Below are 22,128 nucleotides of genomic sequence, written 5' to 3' on the forward strand. Positions count from 1 at the left end.
CCTATTCCCTATATAGTGTACTACTTTTGGCCAGTGCACTTTGTAGTTAATAGGGTGCCATTTGCTACGCATATAGCCTAAAGTTTGGGAAACCCTGTGTAACTGACCACTATAAAGTGGTTGTGTTGGAAAGCTATTATACAATTTACTTCCCTCAGATTGGGTCGTTTGATTCTGCGAAAATCATGTAATCGATATATCGATATTGACGTAGTCCCTACTGCGAATAAGTCTGGAAAAATAAATCGATAATAGAATAGGTCCTAATACTTCTTAGAAATTCCCCTCTTCGACCTGTACCACTGAGGGCGTGCATCTCGCGTCTAACAAACAAGAGGTGGAAAACTAGGCGCTTTGTCCTCCCATTGGTTCTCACTCATAGCGGGGCGTGGTTAATGATAGCAGGCGTTCCACAAACATAGAAATCACGCAAGTTGTTGTTCATTCACTGCGGGCTGAGCTTGATTGAAACAACCAGGTGTTATTTTGCCGAGTGCTTCGTTTTTTTCTTTCTCTTTTGAAGCTATTGCTTGCATAAGTACATTTCCTTAGTAAACAACCTACTCGTTAACGGGCGCATAGATATTTTCCATAGTTTGATTTGTCTGCAAGACTCACCGGTTTTTCTCTGCACGCATCCTCCTCACTCCACAATGGATTTGGTCTGGAGCCTGTGCTTCGTTGGGAGTCTCTGCGCTTGGTTTGCATCTGCAGAAAGGCACAGCGTATATTGGAATAGAACAAACACCAAGTAAGTTAAACTTTTTGTGGTCGCTTAGGTTTATTAGTCATTATATTTCATTACTGTTCATTTGTAACAGTTTTGCAAATCCGATTAGCGAATGTAACAAAGTAGTAAGATACAATCTATCGGCAGCTGTGATTGTTACTTTCATGATTTGCTGATTTGATTGTCGGCTAGCTAGTCTATGCGCAACAATGCTACAGTAGCCTACCTGTTTATGACTGTGCATATCGATGACTATGCAATAGCCTATACCTGTTAGTGAACTGCATTAATGTGATTGTTCGGGTATTTAAATGCATTGTCGCCTACTTCCTCAACTGGTTTACATTCTGAATCTACTGAATCTGATGGAAATGCATATATGCAGCTGGCCACTGTTGTTGTCATTATAATGCAGGGCAATTACAGTATCTTCTTGGTCACTGGCTTCACTACTGCCTGCTGGAAACTTTTCTACAATCTGTCTGTCTACCCGCTTGGAAAGAGTTGGTAGTTACACATAGTTATGCCATAAATCTGATTTATTGATATGCTACCATCTAAGTTACACCACTTTCAAGGACAGATGGTTATGGATTGGGAGGAACATTATTATTAGCACTACCTTTACACCAAGACTAGCAACTATTAGTTATTAAGTGTAATATCTATGTAATAATCAGTAATAATAACATTTCCTATTTAAAGACCCAACCAAACTAACAGAAATGTAATTCCACATTCCATTTGTATCAACAGATATCACCTTTTAAATGGGTATGCCTATCTTTACCCAAGGCGTTAAAACAGTCACCCAGAGACGTGACCATGGTAGTAAATTCTCGAGGAGGGCAGTGGAATATTTCAGTGTTGGTTTAAAGGTGTGAGTCCGTCAGTGTGGTGTAGAAATATTGGTTGCAAAATCCATTCCCTCTGATGGCGTTGATGTCTCAATTTTCATTAGGCTGTCCACTAAATCACTGGATCTACGATGGGCTGACGGGACAGTACAGGGAGACATATGACGGTTCATATTTCAGGTGGTAAGATGAGGAATAATGGTGTAATGATGAAACCGAGGAGGTAACTTGAAGCCTGCCCAGTAGGTCATATTATGGGAGTGAGATGGATAGCTTGGGAAGGAGAGATTGAAGCCCAAATTGTTGGGGTTTGGAGCCCACTCTGAATAGGTAGAGGTCAATTAGAGTTATGGTTGATGGTGGTTGGGGTGAAAATTTGGGAACGTGTGGGGGGGTGAGATTGAAACACACACACTTAGACACAAACACACTCTGGCACAAACTCACTCAATCACACACACAAACAAGGCAAAGCCCAATCAATCACAGCAAGGCATACACTCTCACTTGTATGCAAACACGTCCTGTCTTGTAGACACACACACACACACACACACAAATATATTCACATTCCTACAGTACTAAACTTAGTTTCTCTTGCTGTGATCCATTGAGATTTCCCGTAAGGCAATGCCACTGCAGTCATTGTTCTCAGAAACACATCCATGTCATAATCTCAGAGAATGAAGTTACCAGTCCCAGATGTAAGCGTGTTACGTCAATGCAGGGACAACAATGATCGTCATTTCTCCAAATAAACACGTAATCCCCACACTTTTACTGGATATCTGCACTAAATCTCTCCCTCTGGCTGCACTTAATCTCACATTCGCAGAAGTAAAGGAGAGTTCGGGAGAGAGATGTTTTTTCATTAATTCTCTTCTTCTTTTCTTGTTTTTCTCTCAATCTGTTTTCCCCCACCCAACTGTTGCTTGATAAGCTTCTGTTGTTGATTTGTTTGCCTCTCTCTATCAGTCATTTTTTGCGTCAACTCCCTCCCAGCCCTCCCCCTCTCCCTCAGTTTGTGTGGCCTATCAATCAATGGTCGTGATTGGAAAGCTATAGTTCATCTAATTGACAACAGACTGATCATCTCGGTCAGTTAGGTGGAAACAAATTACGCTGTCTGCTTCCCTATATGGAATATACTGTGTGTGTGTCAGTTACAGATGCTCTACTATGCATTGGTGTGGTACTATGTAATGTTGACTGCAAGGTCGCAGCTGCTAGTGAGCGAGCTACCGCTGTGTTTCAGTCCAACAAAGATCTGTTTCTGACAGTGCATTGGCTGGGTTGTTGTGTGTGTGCCTATATGTGTCAACCTGCAAGCTTGCATCTGAGGTTAAGAAGGGCTTAATCATTCACATTGGTTCCCAGAAGTTGCTCTATCAGTATGCGTTGCTCTCTGTGTGTGTCCGTATGCATGTGTACGTGTCTGTGTGAAGGGTGTGTCCCATGCGGGAGGCAGTGTGTTAAAGCACAAGCTCCTAAATCACTGACTCACTCATTGGCTCACTCACACACACACATTAACCCAGACTTCCACGCTTACACACTGCTGCACTGCATTGCTGTGATTGATGTTAACATTGTCTCTAGTGCTCTATGGACTTCCTAACCCCAAAGTAAAGCTATGCTGTAGCCTACTCATTCAGCTTGCTCCTTCTCTGGGTAAAATACGTTTTTTTTTTCTTCTTCTGACAGAGCATGAGTAAACCTCCCTCTTCCTCCTCCCTGTACCTGTCTCTCCCTCTCTCCACCGCCTCCTTCCTCATTTTGGCTTGGTTCCCTGTTCAAGCTGATTCAGTGGCAGAAAGTTCAACGTGTTCAATGTTAACTCTTTCCTTACTCCCTCATGCTAGAGTGAACATTCTCTCATTTTAGCATTTTCCCTACTTTATTTACACCTCTTTTCCAACTTAATGGCTTTTTCTCATCACATATTTCCAACGTAATCACTTTTTCTCGCTGCACATGTAATATTTTTTGGGGGTTTAATCTTCTTCGTTAATGTTTGGCTTTTTTTAACCCAAATGAGCTCTAGGATATTTTCACTCAAATTACTTATATCTCTATAGCGTATTTCATCCAAAGAAGTGATTTTTATGGTGTATTTGCATTGAATGAGTGATTGTTATGGTAAGTTTCACCCATATGAGTGATTTTTGCAAGCATTGTCCAGACAATTTGGCTGTTTTTGTAGTGCTTCCCATACAAATTGGGGGAATTCTCTTCACAGAGTGCCTCAGAACAGAATAGTAACTGGTGTGACTGATTGGGGTTCAGAGTGCACACCGTGATGAAGTGCCATTGCCTCTATCAGTCTGTCAGTCATTCTGTCACTGCGGTGGTCTCTGAATGCTGGCCGCCACTCAGGCCTCCCCTCTTCACACGGCTTTGGAACTGCCTCAGGGAGATTCATTCTTCCTCCTGTCTCTGGGTCCCCCTCTGCTCACTCTCTGCCTTTTATCTCAACTTTACATGCTGCCTCTTTTCAGTCTATTATTTCCTCACCTCCTACTCTCCTTCTCTAAAAGGAGAAAGGAGGAAAGAAGGCTAAGAGGTGTGTGCATGTTTTATTGTTTTTGGCACCCATAGCCATTCACCACTAGGCACTTTGCCCTCTTTCTCTTGGCTTTACCTCTCCTTTGAGCTTTCCCCTCCACCAGCCACCATGGGTTTTTCAATGTACCCAATCTATTTCGCCCCCTCTTTCAGTTGTTTGGCTCACTCTGTATGCTTTTCTCCTCGTGTTTTTTCATGAGGCAATGGAAGTGGTTGAGCCAGTCTAAGAACTCTGCTCTGCCACTCTGAAAGGAGTGAAATTGAGAAAAACAAAGGTGTGTGTGTGTGTGTGTAGCGAGAGAGAGAATGGGTTGGCTAGCCACGTCTTCAGGTGACAGTAGGTGGTGTGCGAGATGGGATTTCTACATTCTCTAAGCAATCTAAATTGTATCGCCCTCATCTCCTCTTTTCTGCGAAAAAGGGCAGTTTTCCCCTTTTCTCTCGAATCCCTTTTGTTCCCATCTTTTTCCACCCCCTTTCTAGTAATTTCTGGGAATGTCTCTTCCATCCCCACTCATTCTCTGTTTCTCCATCTCCCCCAAATCCCATAATCTGCTCCCTAATCTCTGTCTAGTAAATTGGAATCAGAGAAAACACGCTGAGATTGCGGACTACTTGTAATCTGCTGCGATAGGCTCAATGATCATTGGGGTGTGTAGACAGTATTATAGATGATAATCATCAGTTAAGCAGACTTTACCTCGACGACCATAATGACAGGTCAGCCAATTTTTCTTCAATAATCTTCATTGTCTTCTGTCTGTCTGGGTCGGAGACAGAAGGTTGCTAAATTGTATTGAGCACAGTAAGATAGTGAATCAGGCCAAAGGTTTTCACAGGGGTAGTATGTGCATGTTTCCCTATGAGTGTGAGCTTCCTGGCCTAGTCTTTTCCCGGGAAACGGCATATCCTGTCTACACAATAAACAATACCATTTTCACACACTTGCACACGCAACCACTGAACCCTGTACTTATTACTTATGCTACACACTGAGGAGTTGATTATATTTTCTCAGGGTCATTTCAGAAATTAACAAAATGTGTCTCCTGCCAGTGAGAGTAATTGGATGAATAGTGATTGATAGTGATTGGTTGTTTGATAAGGTGTGTGTGTGTGTGTTCCACTGGTTTTCTCTCCTCAAGATTTTCCTTCTGATCATTTTCACCTCAGTCAACCCCATGGGTGTCTCTCCTGCCTCTTCCTTATCTATGCGCCAGACTTCCTCCTCCTCCTCTTCTCCATCTCCTCCTCCTCAATGTTGTACAACCTTTCAACCCCAAGTACTGAGTATGAAAGACTTTCCTGGTAAACAGATGTAGTAATTTGGGAAACATGGAACTGTGTGTGTGTCCAGACTTGTCCAGCTACATAGTCTGTAAGTCGCTCTGGATAAGAGCGTCTGCTAAATGACTAAAATGTAAATGTAAAATGTCATTGTCTTTGCGTGCATCCATGCATTTGTAATGAAGTGTGTAGGAGAATGTGTGTGTGTATGGAACTCCATGGGGTCAATTATTGTAGCTGAAAAAGGGGCATTATGTGTGTAATGTTGTGTAAATAAGGGTCATTGTGTGTTGTTTGTCCTGTTGGTGAAATGGCTGGACTATGGTTGTTAACTTGTTCCCACAGCGATTGCACGCATATTGTCTACAGTATGGGCCCTTCTCGCTCTCCCACTGCTTCAGTTACTTGTGCCCCCTGGAGGTCAAGATGTGTAATGATGACCTCTGCATTGAATAGAATCTCATCTCAGCCAAACCTACTTGTACAGTCTCAATGCCACTGGCAGGCAAACAATGGTCAATGCTCACAGACTATTATACTCTCTGAGGAATTCATTATGCTACAAGGCTCGACTGAGCGAGGATTGGGGAATTTTTTTATAAAAACAAGGTTTCTCTTGCGGAAATCAATTTGGCAAAATCGATTTTCATAGCACAGATATTTGCCTCTTGATAAATGTAATGTCAGTGGTGACCTTTTTGGTCAGGCTCTTACAGAAGTACAAATGACTCTGGGGACTGTGTTAGACAGTTGGAAAGAGCACACATGTTTATCTAACTCCCCGCAGTTGTTCAAGATAAGGCAATTATGTTGCTGGTGGACTCTGGGGTTACTTTGTCGGAGGGAAGGAGTTAAAATCTTTGGCCAGGGGTGCTGTCAGAATGAACAATGGTAAAGTGACAGAGAAAGGAGAGAGATTGATGACAGAAGTCAACACAACCCAAGAATGAACCTGCGCCTCTGAATATTATGTTAAGAGGGAGGGGCTAAGAGAGTTGGACCATTCTTGTTTCTATTAACTGTGCTAGCCTCTCTACAAACGGTGGGTCACAAACTCACATATTTGGCATTCCAACAAGGCCGGCTCTGATTGGCTTGGCAAGTGCTAGGGGCAGGGGAGGGGAGGGGTTGGAATGAAATATGGATTTATTGGTCTTATTGAGTGATGAAAGACAGACGGGGAGAGGGTTGGGAGATCTGACAGAGATGGATGGATGGAGAGATGAAATGAAAGAGAAATGTAGCTGTGTAGAAAAACGTGAACCAGCACTACAGCACAGCCGGACTTATATTTCAGAGTCGCTCTCTTCTCTCAATCTCTTAACTGTTTTCCAGAGTATAAATTCAGAAAGAAATGCCTCCCCTTTCATCTATCTTTTTTAACACCTTTCACTTTCCCATTTTCCCCTCCATGGTCCTATGCACACACACACACACACACTGTGTCCAGTCCTTTTTGAAGTCCCAAAGTCCAGAGTAATACCCCCTCTCTGTTTTGGAACAATGGACCTAGGGCCCCACCCTGCCCCTCTTCCCTGTCTCCCCCACTCCTGTCCCCCCTCTCTGGGCCTCGGTGTCGGCTCTAAGCCCTTGTATTAGGCAGAGTCTGGTGCCGCTGAATGGACCCGAGCTCAGCCGTTGCTCCACCCAATAATCTGGGCTCGGACGAGCCGATTAGGCGGTCCCCGGCATTCCGATCCACTCATCCGTAATGCCGACCAGTCACCTCTTAGGACGTGTTAGTGTGGCATTATAACCCAATGGGGAAAAAAAATATATCAGAGGTAAGCGTAATTGCTCTAGGGTTGAGTGATGGGAGATGGCTCTAGACTAACATGGGTCTCACTCTATCAGGGTGAGTAGTAGGGCTTTGATGGGGATTGTTCTGTAGTGTCACAGTGTTCCGGTGTTGTGAGCTTGTCAGCTGGTGGAACCTCATGTGCTTTTAAATAGACTAAAACTGAACCTCAAAGCAGGTGATTCTCCACACAACATCCATCTCTGGGCTTTTAAATGCACGGGAGCAGCACATTACTTGCTGACCGTGTGTGTACAAGACCCTCTGGTGCTGACTGTGATTGTCTGACCTTTGATCCTGAGTGAGCCCTCCTCCCCTCAGAGGTTCAACATTCCACAGGGCGGTAGAGTGCAGAGATGAAAGAGGGAGGGGGTAGAGGAGAATAAGAAAGTAAAACACTGGCCAGAGAGATTAAAGTAGAGAGATCAGGCTCCTGCTCCCGAAGAGGCTCTAATACATCAATAATTCACTCTGGAGGAGGAGAGGAAGAGGCTCGAACAGTCTGGAGTCTATTTTTCACTAGACACAACACACAGGCAGACACAGACGCACAACCACGACATTCACTGTCTGCTATCGATGTCATTCATTATCCCCCCTTATCATCACACAGATTCCTCAGCAGACCCAATACACACACACACAAACAAACATAGTTGCATATCTGTCATAGTTCCACAAGTCATCCATAAGCAGAGAATGTCACCCCTCCCTGTAGTTATTTCTGCTCAGGCGCTAAACATTGCTGTCATTAAAACTGAGCATCCCAGGAACAACAGAGAGTATAAATCAGCTCTGTAGCCATAGTGAGAGGCAATTCAGGCACCATTTTCAATATGGAGTCTGAAAGGAAGAGATCGAAGCTGTTTAGTTTGCCAGAGTAATGGTGACAATGTTTTACGTTGTTAAAAACTTTTGAGTCAGGCATTATTTGAAGTGCCTTTAATCAGTCGGGCTGCTGAGGACCATTTAATGCCAAAGCGTTAGAAGACAAAAGCCCCCAGGATAATTAAACTATTTACAATTAATAAAGGGGCCCCTCAGGGGTGTGCATTCATCCACCTGTTCATTTTGGTTAGTGAGATATTACATCAGATGAGGGTGTGAATGGTACCACTGTATGAAATGGTAGCATTGATGAAGCAACTGCAACACTCACACACAAAGTTTAACACAGATCAAAGCCATTCGCAGCTAGAGGCCCCTGACCCTCTCATTCACATGGCTCCCCCCTTCCCCTCACTCCCAGCCTGAGGGGGCAGGGTGGGGGGGAGGGGAAGCATAATTACCCCCCTCCAGGGTGACTTTAATACCCCTTTTTGTGTTTTAATTGCACCCCCCTTTTGATGAACACGTGGGATGGGGGGGTCTGTGTGTGTGTGTGTGCTCAGTCGTGTGGTTACTGTTTGAGGAGGATACTAGGTCAAACACAGCATACAAACATGTTTGCTCAATAGTATTATTGATTTAGCTGGAATTGCGAGTGGCAGGCAAAATGACCACTCTACAGTAGAATTTGTAAACAGTGTGTGGCAGCCAGACAAACTGTAGATAAGAACTAAACTGTCCTAGAACACAGTCAGTGGAATAATAATTACTGGCACTGTGCTTAATATGCTACTATTATGCAGCTAGATGGTAGTTGACGCGCTTCATTAGTATACGGAGAGAAACAGTTGCTCTTTTGACCGGCCCATAACTACTCTTGTCACAGTGCCGTTAATCTGGTCATCTGCATTGAGAGAAAGCAGGGAGGCAGAGAGGGTTGTGCTGGAGGGGAGGGTCAGTGGGCACTAGTGGCTTGGAGTTTGGAGCCACAGCGTCTGTCCTTTAACCAGGGGGTCCACCGCACCGGCAACAAGCAACAACACCAGCCAATGAGCGACAGGGGCCTCTCTCTGCTCATGCACTTTGATCGTTACTCACACATATGGACCTTGTCACACCAACATACACTAACCCCCCCCGGAACACATCCCAAATGTCACTTGTTGCGTTCATTGCTTTCATGGGGTGAAGCTGGAATTCTCAACAAAAAAACAAATACCCTATAGCCAAAATGGCTCCAATGTGGAGTTTTCATTGGCAGATGTGCAAATACCCACCCCAGGGCTATGGAGCAACTGAGCTCTCACAGAGCTGTGTGGTGTAAAAGGGTGTGGATATAACACACCACACAATAGCTGGCTTTGTGAGAGTACCCCAAATGCAGAGTTGCACATGTATTCATTGCAAAAGCAATAAAACTCTATCTAAGACACACATTCGGGGCGCGTGTTGTGAAAACATTTGAAGCTGGGTGAGTTTACTCCACTTCTCCGTTACTCTGGGCACCCTGGTGATGCAGACAGATTCAGGCAGGAGGAGTTGGTCATGGAGAAGCACAGCTTGAGTAACTGAACACTGGGTGAGGGGGGTGGTGGTGTCACTAGAGCTAGCTACTGCTCCCTCCAGGTTGGTATGTGGTGATGGATGGGGATGAATGCATATCTCTGTGAGAAAGAATTACGGGAAAGGAAAGAAAGAAAGAAAGGTAGAGAAAGAGAGGGAGGGAGGAGGGTGGAGTGTAGGTGATTTTTACTGGGTGGATCTAGGGGCCTCCTTACTCTACACTACTACAAACTAGGTCCAGGAGAGATACTTGTGGAGTGTGAAGAGACGGATACAAATCTCTCTTTAAGAGATGTCTCCCACACTAGGGGACATCTACACCTCATACCCCCCTCTGAGTGGAACAGTGTAAAGACAAGGGTCCTCCCACACCACATGTTCCCTAAATAATTACCTTAATTACCTTAATACCAGTAGACAGCATTCTTTCTCTGTTAGCCAAATGGAAAATTAAAGGCTTTTAAAATATCCATATATTTGTGACTCATTACATTTAATCAAGTTTGCAACACTATGTGCAATATGGTTTAGATGAGAAGCTCCTGTATAGTTTGAATTGCTATCGTTATTTAGTTTGTCTATATACTATGGCATTTACAGTATGCTAATAGCTGCACTCACACATGAAGCATGAATCACATCCAAGGCTAGTGTGAACAGAAAAGTTGCAAATCCGATGTTGAAGAAAGATAGATCTCACATATTTTACAAATGTAAATCCACCCTAGGACTGCTGTTGTAAAACGCTTGGAGAGGAGGAGTGGAGGGATGGTGGAGAGGCAGACAGACAGACAGTCTGACTGTCTCTGCTCCCTGTGTGTGTACTATAATGAGAGGGGGAGTGTGGCAGGAGACAGAAACAGACAGGGACCAGACGTGTGTGTCTGTCTGTCCGTCTGTCCTTAATGAAAGGGGGAAATGCTCAGAAGAGACCTGGCCTCCTCATATTCATGCCTCTCAGTCTTTAGGGTGGTGGCGGTGGTGTGTGTTTGTGATTAGGCATTCTGCATCCCTTGTCTGTGCCTGCCTGGTGTGTAGCTCTGGCTGCAGTTTAGTGTCGATACTCATCTCCCGGCCCGGTGTCCTGACTGACTGCTAATATTTTTCTGTAAACATCGCTGGGTTCCAGGAGGAGCTGGGATCAATGTGCACTCAGGATTAGCTCCCAGCACAGCCCAGCGCTTCTGCTGCTGCTGTCCACAATCATCCATATGTATGCACACATCCACCCAGCTCACTTCCCCACTTAGTGTTTTCTCCTGGCCTGCTGCTCATGCCTCTCCGTCTCCTCCATGATTTCCCCTGTTGAATCCTGGGCTCACGTCATTGGTCGCTACATAATCACAAATTTGATAGTTGTATTTTATTGCCGCTCAGAAGCCATCGCCGTACTTATCAATCCCGATGCCACTTGTGACTCAACTAACCCCTTCTGTCCCCCTTTGCTCTTCATCCTCAGGTTCCTATGGGACGACTATGCGGTGGAGGTGCGGCTGAATGACTACCTGGACATTGTGTGCCCCCACTACCCGCTGGGCGAGGTGGCATCGCAGGACGCTGAGCGCTACGTGCTCTACATGGTGGAGCGGGAGGACTACGACGCTTGCAAGCCTCAGTCCTATGACCAGATGCGCTGGGAGTGCGGCCACCCCTTCGCACCCCACGCCGCCGAGAAGTTCTCAGAGAAGTTCCAGCGTTTCACCCCCTTCACCCTGGGCAAGGAGTTCCGCCAGGGAGAGAGCTACTACTATATCTGTAAGTGTCAAGCTAGCAGATAGTCCACTATTTATTTATCCATGTGAATTAATTATTTCTAGAGAATTTGTAAGAGAACTTAAAGGGACACTTCAACCCAAAGTCAACGTATGCTAGATGTTCTCAGACCTCAAAAGTAGTCTAATGTCAAAATGAGAGTGGGATGAAAGTCCCTTTAAATCAGGAAAAATGTGTCGGGAAAAGCACTGCAGACGATATAGAAGTGTATACAGTCAAGTTTGACCTTATGACCCTTGGCAAAGTACCCACACAAATAAGTCGCCATCTTGAAGTCTTCTGTTACCATTCAGTGAATGTTAGCGTGCTATGTTGTCTTGTTGGCATGCTATGTTGTGCATTGGTGCTCACATGCTAGCTAGCTAGCAGATAGCCGGTGGCCCAGTCACCCAGAGAGAGTCGATGACGTGACCCTGAGTGTGTTGTAATTAGATGAGCGACGGGACACACCGCCTGCTCACAGATGGCTGCAGGCCGCGTGTGTGTCCATGCATGTGTATCTGTCTGTCTGTCTGTCTGTCTGTCTGTCTGTGTGTGTGGAGGTGGATTAAGGCTACACAGGAGGATAAGTGCATTAGTTTGTCTGTGATTAACGCTTGTCTTTGTTCCTTCCCCTGTCCAGCCAAACCTCTGCACCACCACGGACAGGAGTGCCTCAGGCTCAGGGTAGACGTCGTAGCTGCTGATGGTACGTTTTGCTGCCCTAGTGGTTGGGTGGAGAAGTGCACTGTATAGGCTTTTGTCTGCGTACCATAGTGCACTACTTTTAACCAGGCCCTGGTCAAAAGTAGTGGACTATATAGGGAATAGGGTGCAATTTGGAATGTAGCCTTTGTTTGATAATGATGATGATTTTAGCTCCAGGCTGCAGTAAGGCAGAGGGATTGATTGTTCTTTTTCTCATCCAGGTTCTCAAGAGGCCAGGGTTGCAACTGGAGGAGCTGCACCTGGAGCTGGGGGTGGAGCACACAACGCCTCTAACAGACTGCCTGCAGGTATGTTAATGAACAAACCATGGACCAGTTGGACTCTCTATGGGCCAGTTGTACTTGACCCTAGGACTGAACGTTTGTGGCCAGATGATACTTAAAGATATTTCAGTGGAGATTCTTCATTGATCATGCTTTTTAATCCAGGGCTAGGATTAATCTGTGTCTGGGAAACTGGCCCTTGAAGTTCAGATTAAGGATGGGTTAACATGTACTAATGTATATTCTATATTTTCTCCATACAGATGACCCAGTGGTAATCCTGCCAGAGGTCCAGAAAAGCGTGCGGACAAATTTGGCAGTCTCGACAGCGTCCTTCTCCATCCTCTCATTGATGGTACCAGTCTTATTATTACTGTTGTTACAGTGAGACTCTGAAAGAACTACAAATCCTATAGACTTGGAGGGACTACAATGAAGTTGGTCTGTGGGGAACCACAGACACAGAAGACAGTTCTCAAAGCCCAGTGCTGGTCACTGGGAGAGGGACCTTTTTAATCTTGTAAATACAGATGGACACACATTCGCTAAGTGTGCTGTGTGAGACTTTGATTGGAGTTTTGTGAGGAGGAATTCATCTTTGTCCTCTCTTTTTTATGATGTCAGTATTTCCTGGACAGATTTAGTTCTATTTAATGTTAGTATTTGTTTTACTCTTCTCCTCCAAAAAACATGATTCATTTTGGGAAAAAATGAAGAGGAACCTAATCTGGAATGGATGAAGAACAATCACTGAAGACGAAGCTAATGGACTTTCCTATATGGACAACTGTTTGTATTTTATATGAATTTGTATTAGAAAAAACACCATTTAGTGCATCATCTTCTCTAACCTTTTGAGCCAAAGAATACAGTGATCATCTCTCCAGTATGTAACTATTCTATTCCAACCTTGACTATTGTGTACTGTTAATTGTATTGTTATTGTATTGGTATTGAGTGGCACTAAATGTCCAAGTGATTCTTTGTCAATGTAGCACCGACAAAAGCAGGGAATGTGTTAGCTAACTATCAATGTTCCTGTGCAGACCTGACCATATGCTTTCACAGCACTAACCATACAGCACAACAACAGACATGCAACACACTATTCAGTTGTACAGTCTGACTGACGCACAGACTGACTGACACCACAATGCTGACTCATAAAGGGAGACACTACATGGAAAGGAACGGTGTTGTGTACATTTTGTGAAAATAATTTATAAAAGTTTGCAGCTGAAAGATAACATAATACTGTATGTTTAACAAATGCTATGTTTACTGTTGGAAAGTGAGCTCTCTCCAAGTGGGAGAATGAGTGTCTCAGTGAGAGAGTGAGACAGAGAAGGTGTGCGAGGGAGAGAGGTCAAACAAAATGTTAAATCTGCCAAAATCAAACACTGATATGTTGTGTGTAGCAGCGGAAGGCGGGCCTTCTCTGTTTTGTCGGATCATGCACTCGTACTGTTTAAACTAGATCACCCAGACTGATCTATACTAACCACAGCACTCGCCAGAGTGTTTCACTATGGAACACTGTTTGTTGCATCTAATCTCTACTTCAATCACTAAAAAGTTAACCAAGTAAAAAAGGAAGACATTTTATTCAAAGACATAGTTGTGATTTGATTGGACATAATTTACAATTTGGTTGCATTTTAATGCAATTTGGCATTTACAATAAAGCAAAGGTCTTGGGAAATACTGCTCTGGTGAGGTTATAGGACTACACTCACTGAAATCACAAGACACGGCACCAATCTTAGCTGCCAAGCTCAACTTACTTCACAGGGTGGTTTGAACGACAGACACAACGGTATATGACTAACATAATCCTTTTTGTTCTCAGAAAGCGTGTTACCTTATTTTGTACATGTTGAAGTAAAGTGTATTATATGTGTATATATAGAATATTATATAAAGAACCCATTTGATAAATATGATAAATGTGACATTTCCATGTGAAATAAAATATATATTTTTGAAAATGAGAACGGCATCCTTCCAATGGTTTCTCTTCCCTTTCTCTGACTATCATTTCCCACATTTTTTTCATTTTTTCCCATCCCTTCTTAAAATGACCCGATTTCCATTATATTACAGTGGAAAAAACAGATCAGTCGATAGCTGTAATAATGGTCAGTCATATTAATATTGAGTTAAATACAGATGTTCACGACAGTTTTTCCAAGGCCAAAGTCTTGGCTCATGACAGGAAAGGATTACAATGGAGACAGAGCTGTGTATGTCATTATTCACAATAGGCTTGGCCATTTTGGCAAGGAGGTCCAAAACCACAGGTGTGATCCTACTCTTGTCTTTTTATTTCAACTTTTGTGGACCTCCACCCATATCTACCCCTCTCCCCCTCATTTGTCCTTCATATCCCCCTCTCTGCTATCCCATAGTAGTCCTCTCCTCCTCTGTTTGTATTTCCATCCATTGTTCTCCTCCCTCTCTCTCTTCACAGAGGAGCTTTACGGCCGTGACAGTAAAAGCAGCTGTGGCACCAAAGTGTGGTGGTGCCACAGCACTCCCCTGTGTTTTCAAAGTGATTGTCATAAATTAGGCACAGCAGACGGTTGACCCTTCAGAGAGCCTCAACATAATGGGAGCCTGTAGAGGAGAATTGCTCCTCTGTTGACTCCTGACTCGCTCGTCCACTGCTCTGACATAAGTAAACGTGAAGAGCGATGAGGAACAAGTGTAAAATCTTTATCACCCGTACTGAATGTAAGGGCAGTCTAGACACTGAGCGAAGACAAGAAAATGCATGCTGAGAACAATGTCTTCAACAAAAATCAAATTAAATTGTGTTTTTAGGCCGCAAACATCAAGTGCTAGTGCGGTTAGACATGTAGCCATATATGACACAACCATTTCCTAATACTATGAGCCAATCTCATAGGTCAGGACAAACAAAGCATTTTATATCAGGAGTCATAGACATAGTTGAACTGAATAAGAGCTGCATGCACAACATAGAAGCAGGACTGATGTCAGAGACACAGTGAGAGGCCCACAATTTGGAGGACAACAGAGTGGGTTTGGCACAGCCAGCTGGTCAAGCCCTGAGTCTTTGGACCGAGTCAACCAATCAATCAGCAGGACACAGCATGGGTCGTCGTCAGCATACGTTAACCCAATTACGGAGTAGGTAGGATACAAGAGTGGAGTTTCCAGAGCGTAGGGGGAGGTTATCTAAAGTTATGGTAGTCATGGGTGAGTCCCAAATGGTACCCTATTCCCTTTTTTAGTGCACTACTTTTGACCAGAGCCCTATGAACCCTGGTCAAAAGTACTGCACTATATAGGGAATAGGGTGCCATTTGGGACACCACCAAGATGTAGCATCTGTAACCTGGCTGGGCGGTACTGTGGTTGTGGAAAGCTAGCTAGCATCTCATTACTAGTGTGTGCAGCCAGTGGCTTATTGGAACCGGAACTGTATGAACACAAAAGGCTGACCTGTGGCTGACTTTATAATCTCATTCTAGTTCTTTATTATGCAGTGGTGTGTGCACATACATTGCATTTGGAAAGTATTCAGACCCCTTGACTTTTTTAGATTTTGCCACGTTACAGCCTTATTATAAAATGTATTAAATTGTTTTTTTCCCCCCTCATCAATCTACACACAATACCCCATAATGTCAAAGCAAAAACAGGTTTTTTGAAATTTTTGCAAATGCATAACAAAATAAAAAATTGAAATATCACATTTACATAAGCATTCAGACCCTATACTCAGTACTTTGTTGACGTACCTTTGGCAGCGATTACAGCCTCGAGTCTTCTTGAGTATGACGCTACAAGCTTGGCACACCTGTATTTGGGGAGTTTCTCCCATTCCACTCTGCAGATCCTCTCAAGCTCCGTCAGGTTGGTTGGGGAAAGTTGCTGCACAGCTATTTTCAGGTCTCTCCAAAGATGTTAGATCGGGTTCAAGTCCGGGCTCTCGCTGGGCCACTCAAGGACATTCAGAGACTTGTCACGAAGCCACTCCTGCGTTGTCTTGGCTGTGTGCTTAGGGTCCATGTCCTGTTGGAAATAAACTTTCGCCCCAGTCTGAGGTCCTGAGCGCTCTGGAGCAGGTTTTCATCAAGGATCTCTCTGTACTTTGCTCCGTTCATCTTTGCCTCGATCCTGACTAGTCTCCCAGTCCATGCCGCTGAAAAAAATCCCCACAGCATGATGCTGCCACCACCTTCTGGAAAGTTCTCCCATCTCCACAGAGGAACTCTAGAGCTCTGTTAGAGTGACCATCGGGTTCTTGGTCACCTCCCTGACCAAGGCCATTCTCCCCCGATTGCTCAGTTTGGCCGGGTGGCCAGCTCTAGGAAGAGTCTTGGTGGTTCCAAACTTCTTCCATTTAAGAGTGATGGAGGCCACTGTGTTCTTCGGGACCTTCAATGCTGCAGAATTTTTTTGGTACCCTTCCCCAGATCTGTGCCTCGACACAGTCCTGTCTCGGAGCTATACGGACAATTCTTTCGACCTTTCCAAATCATGTCCAATCAATTGAATTTACCACAGGTGGACTCTAATCAAGTTGTAGAAACATCTCAAGGATGATCAATGGAAACAGGATGCACCTGAGCTCAATTTCAAGTCTCATAGCAAAGGGTCTTATGTAAATAAGGTATTTCTGTTTTTTATTTTTAATACATTTGCAAAAATTTCTAAAAGCCTGTTTTTGCTTTTTTGCTTCAACAAAGTACTGAGTAAAGGGTCTGAATACTTATGCAAATGTGTTATTTCAGTTTTTATTTTTTAACAAATTAGCAAAAATGTCTAAAAACCTGGTTTTGCTTTGTCATTATGGGGTATTGTGAGTAGATTGATCAGGGGAAAAAAAACATAATCAATTTTAGAATAAGGCTGTAACTTAACAAAATGTGGAAAAAGTCAAGGGGTCTGAATACTTTCCGAATGCACTGTATATATCAACATCAAATGAACACAAATAGAACGTAGCTCGTCAAAGTGTTACACAGGAGAGCCCCCTGAGCCGTTGCCTAGGCTACTGGCTAAAAACAACAGAGAGAGAGTACGGGTCAGGGTCACAGGGGGCTGAGAGGAAGGAAGACACCCTGGTCACTGTCAACAACACAGCCAGGCAGCTCGGCTCAGGCTCTCTCTTCAATCAGGGGCAAATCCTGGAACCCTGCCATCGGAGTGTGGTCTGGGTGTGGTCTACTCTTCCTGGCAAAATGTTCTGTCACACGCTCCTCTCACCCATCATGCCTCGGCCAGGGTCATCTACCATGTTTTCCTGACCTTGTCTCTTACCCTAGCTTTCTCTCTATCTTTCTCTTTTCCTGACCCACTCCCTCATGTCTGTTTTCAGCCCAGTACATCCATTTCTTCCTATCTCTTTGTCCTCCTCCTACCTCTCTGACTTCTTTCCCAAGGTTTTGAGCTTTTCTGTGAAATATGAATTGTGTAGGAGGGGAACGTTTTTTTTTTGTATGATAGGAGGATAACCTATACTTTCTCAGGCTTTAACCTCATGTCTGTGTTGAAAACTCTACTCTTAGTGCTGTCACTGTGTCTTGATCCCTGTAGGACTGGCAAGGACCCAAGTGTAATCCTATATCCTTCCCTTCTCGCTCGGTCTCTGCTTTGTTTGTGCCTGTTTTTCGGCACTCCTCTCACATTGCTGTAGGGGAGACCGTGGTAGGTTGTCACACTTTTTACTCATGTGTATTTCTCTGCACCAGTATATCTTACAATACTATTTTCAATATTAGGAGAAAGACCAAGATGTTGGGTTGAAATTGGGACCCTTTTTATCCTCATATCTTATTCCAACATGGAGTTATAAGCCAGTGGTCCTCTGTAGCTCAGTTGGTAGAGCATGGCGCTTGCAACACCGAGATAGTGGGTTCAATTCCAGGGACCGCCCATACGTAAAATGTATGCACGCATGACTGTAAGTTGCTTTGGAAAAAAAGCGTCTGCTAAATGGCATATATTATTATTATTATATATTAGTTATAAGCCATCAAACACACTCTGTCCACTTGTGACAACCAGCCCCATCGTGGAGTTGGTTGTCACGCAGTATGGGGTTGGTTGTCACAATGTTTGCTAGTAGCTTATTCCTTTTGTAACAGGAAGTGAAGCAATATAGCATACAGATAGCCAAGCCTTTCTTTGATCGAACGATATTCCTAACAAAATTCTGCATTTTATGCATTGATAATAACATATTACATTTTGAGTATATTTGTGTGTGTATGAGTGTGTTTGCACATGCATGTGTGCGTGTGTAGGTGTGTGACAGAAAAAAGATGTGCGTGAGAGGGAGGCAAATGAAGGGAGGTCTTTATAGCACAAGCACAAAAGAGCTTGGGATTTATTGTATACTGGTAGTGGCAATGTTCCCAAACAATATGGTTACAATAGGTTGGATTGTGACAAGGGCATTTCCATGTAAAAGGCCCCATGAGCACTAACATAGGAGCACATCAAAGTTGGTGTCAAATGAAAGCTGAGTCTAAGCTATATTTTTGAGAAATTATGGCATAAATGTTTCAACCATTTTCCAACCTAGAAATGTGGAATAAGCAAAGGCTTTGATTTCTGGTTAAACAGATAGAAAAGGGGTCTTAGAAAACAGTACAGTGTAGCTCAGTACAATACAGTACAGTGCAGGAGAGTTCAGTACAGTAGACCACACTAGAGTAGAGTACAGTATAATGTACTGTATTGTACTCCACTGTACTGAACTCTACTCTACTTAGAGCTCTGCTACCCGACCCGAGCTGAGGAATATTTATGTCTGTAATAAAGCCCTTTTGTGGGGAAAAACTCATTCTGATTGGCTGGGCCTGGCTCCCCAGTGGGTCGGCCTGGCTCCCAAGTGGGTGTGCCTATGCCCTCCCAGGCCCACCTATGGCTGTGCCACTGCCCAGTCGTGAAATCCATAGTTTAGGGCCTAATTTACTTATTTTAATTGACTGATTTCCTTATATGAACTGTAACTCAGCAAAATTGTTGAAATGGTTGCATGTTGCGTTTATATTTTTGTTCTGTATACATCGGGTTAGGACCGGGTAGGGCCTATTTTTACATCAATAACTAGGGTATTTTGAAGCTGAGCCATTTGTTCGAGCTCTACTGCGCAGTACATTAACATCTGACTAAGATCATACCATGGTGTCAGAAGTGCTTCAACCTCGTCAAATATATGACAGGAGAGATTATTTCACCAAAAATATTAATGTTCCTTGAGTTTTGTCAGAGTTTAGAGTGACGAAAAGTAGCTAACAGCTAACTGCTCTTTCATGTCTCGTCATGAGTAGAGCAGCCTAAGCAGAGCCGTTGCTATGGTTACTCACAGACTCAGAGCCGCCATGATCGGAATGCATGCAGAGGGAGCTGCCTGAGCGCAGGGAGCGAGTAACAGATAAAGAGGAGCAGCTAATGGATTTACTAACAGAGGAAGTTATTTCTGATTTTGGGTTTTGCGCAGTGCCGGGTTTCAAATTTGGCAGAAGCAATCGGGACTGAGTAGGGTAGGGCCTGAATGTCGCGGCCATGGGTAGGGGCTTACAATTCAGATGCAGGGCTCTAACTCTACTATGCTGTGCTCTACTTTGCTGTACTGTGATATACAAACCTGTGAAACATAGATTTATGATTGGTACAGATTTGGTCCTGTCTTGTTTGGGGGCGGATTTCATTAGCATATTAGCCAGTGTGTAGAACAATACTGAAACATGCAAAGGAGGATTCTACATTTTTCTACCTTGTGTACCTATTGAGGATGAAGAGAATGACATGCATAATTATACATTTCTGTATAGTACAGATCAGGGACCTGTGATGTCATTCTGTTACCATCATTCTACCAAGGAATTGAACACAACCAACCCCCAAAAATGTTATAATGGAGTTGATTGTGACAACCAACCTCACATTCCATGTGACAACCATCCCCAACCACCCCGCCAATGCTAATTAAGATGTCAGTTACCACATTGCTGTCACGAACAGAAGAGGACCCAAGAGCGCAAGTTCAAATTCAGAGTTCTTTATTCAAGGTTACAGGCGGGAAGAGGAGTCCCAGGGGTGTCAGGGGTCTTTCAGGGTCCTCCTGTGGGTACCTGTGCTCCGGGGGTCACCAAATGTCCGGGGGTGTCCAGTCCAAGTGCTTAGTGTGTGTGTTCCCCAGTGATGGAGCGGCGTATCGGGCTGAGGGTGGTGAAACGTCTGGGCACGCTCATCTGGTGGTCGGAGACCTGGGGGAACACACACACACAACAGCAATATGAATGGCAGGCAGAAGTACAGATCAGGGCTGGGCAAATATCGTGGTGAGAGACAGAAGGCAGAACGAGTTACCGGAGGGGCTGAAGATCGGAGAGTAGTCGAGGTCCAGAAGGCAGGTTGGGATAGACGGGGCAGTAGAACAAGGAGGCAGTCAAGAAAGGATCGGTATCACAAACAGGAGTCAGAGCGCAGACAGGCAGGTTACTGGTCCGGGTTTGAAGACGATCTGACAGGGCTTGGCTGAAAACCAGGGCTTGATATACTGGGAGAGGTAGTGGGGAAATGCAGTTCAGCTGGCAGAGTAATTAGAACAGAGTGAGGCAAGGTGAGGATGGTGAGTGGGAAATGCAGTGCAGCTGGCCAGGTAACAAGAGCAGAGCAGGGCAGGTGGAGCTAGTTAGGCTGAGTAGAGAGAGGGAGGTGAGCAGAGTGGAAGATAATTGAATGCAATTAATGTTGCTACCAGGGAGAGAGAGTGCTCATGACAGGACCCCCCCCTCCAAGGGACGGCCCCAGAAGTCCCAAGAACAACATCATGCCGGGAGGGTGGAGGGGAGCAGGCGGCGGGTCAGAACTCCTCCGAGCGGTCCGAGTGAATCTCCTCATCCTCAGAAGGAGCTGGAGGGTCACGGTCGGGGAGACAGGACAGGCACTGAGACAGGAGCAGGGCGGGCCGGACGGCTAGGAACCCCTCTTGGACGGCCCCTACGGATTGCAGGCTGATCAGGATGTAGTCGGTGGAAGTCAGTGATAAGGGTCCGGTCCACTATCCTCCTGGCCGGGATCCAGGTCCTCTCCTCTGGACCATATCCCTCCCAATCAACGAGGTACTGGAGACCCCTACCCCTTCGCCTAGAGCGGAGCAGCCGCCGGACGGTGAAGACAGGACCGCCATCTACGAGGCGCGGAGGAGGTGGCGCCGGAGCTGCAGGGACCAGGGGACTTTCATGGACCGGCTTGACCTTGGAGACGTGGAAGGTGGGGTGGACCCGCATGGAAGCGGGCAACTGAAGTCGGACCGCCGTTGGACTGATGACTTTCTGCACAGGAAAAGGACCAATGAAGCGAGGGGCCAGCTTTCGTGATACAACCCGCAGCGGCAGATCCCGGGCAGACAGCCAGACCTTCTGACCAACCCGGTAAGTAGGTGCTGGGGTCCTCCGTCGGTTGGCACCCGGCGGCGTAGCTGGTTCCAGACTTCAGGAGCACAGTGCGAGCCTGGGCCCAGAGTGCGGCGGCAGCGGCGGGCATACGCAAGAGCAGACGGACAGGTGGCATCCGCCTCCTGGCTGGCAAACAGTGGAGGTTGATACCCGTAGACACACTGAAAGGGGGAGAGCCCGGTGGAGGAACTGGTGAGTGAATTATGGGCATATTCCACCCAGAGCAGGTGTTGAGCCCAGGCCCGGGGATTTTGGGAAGCCACACACCTCAGTGCCTTCTCCAGCTCCTGGTTCATGCGTTCAGTCTGGCCGT

General features: G+C 45.1%; 1 protein-coding gene across 1 annotated transcript; it reads left to right on the forward strand.

Moving 5' to 3' along the window:
- The first annotated feature begins 454 nt into the window (after positions 1-454).
- LOC121586308 (ephrin-A1) lies at positions 455-14,325 on the forward strand. Its single transcript, XM_041902901.1, has 5 exons — positions 455-751; positions 11,088-11,383; positions 12,024-12,089; positions 12,310-12,396; positions 12,636-14,325. Exons 1-5 carry the CDS (start codon positions 654-656, stop codon positions 12,758-12,760), a joined length of 672 nt encoding a protein of 223 aa, XP_041758835.1. The 5' UTR covers positions 455-653; the 3' UTR covers positions 12,761-14,325.
- Positions 14,326-22,128: the final 7,803 nt, after the last annotated feature.

This window comes from Coregonus clupeaformis, chromosome 17, assembly GCF_020615455.1.
Source record: "Coregonus clupeaformis isolate EN_2021a chromosome 17, ASM2061545v1, whole genome shotgun sequence".
In the NCBI taxonomy this organism is placed as follows: domain Eukaryota; kingdom Metazoa; phylum Chordata; class Actinopteri; order Salmoniformes; family Salmonidae; genus Coregonus; species Coregonus clupeaformis.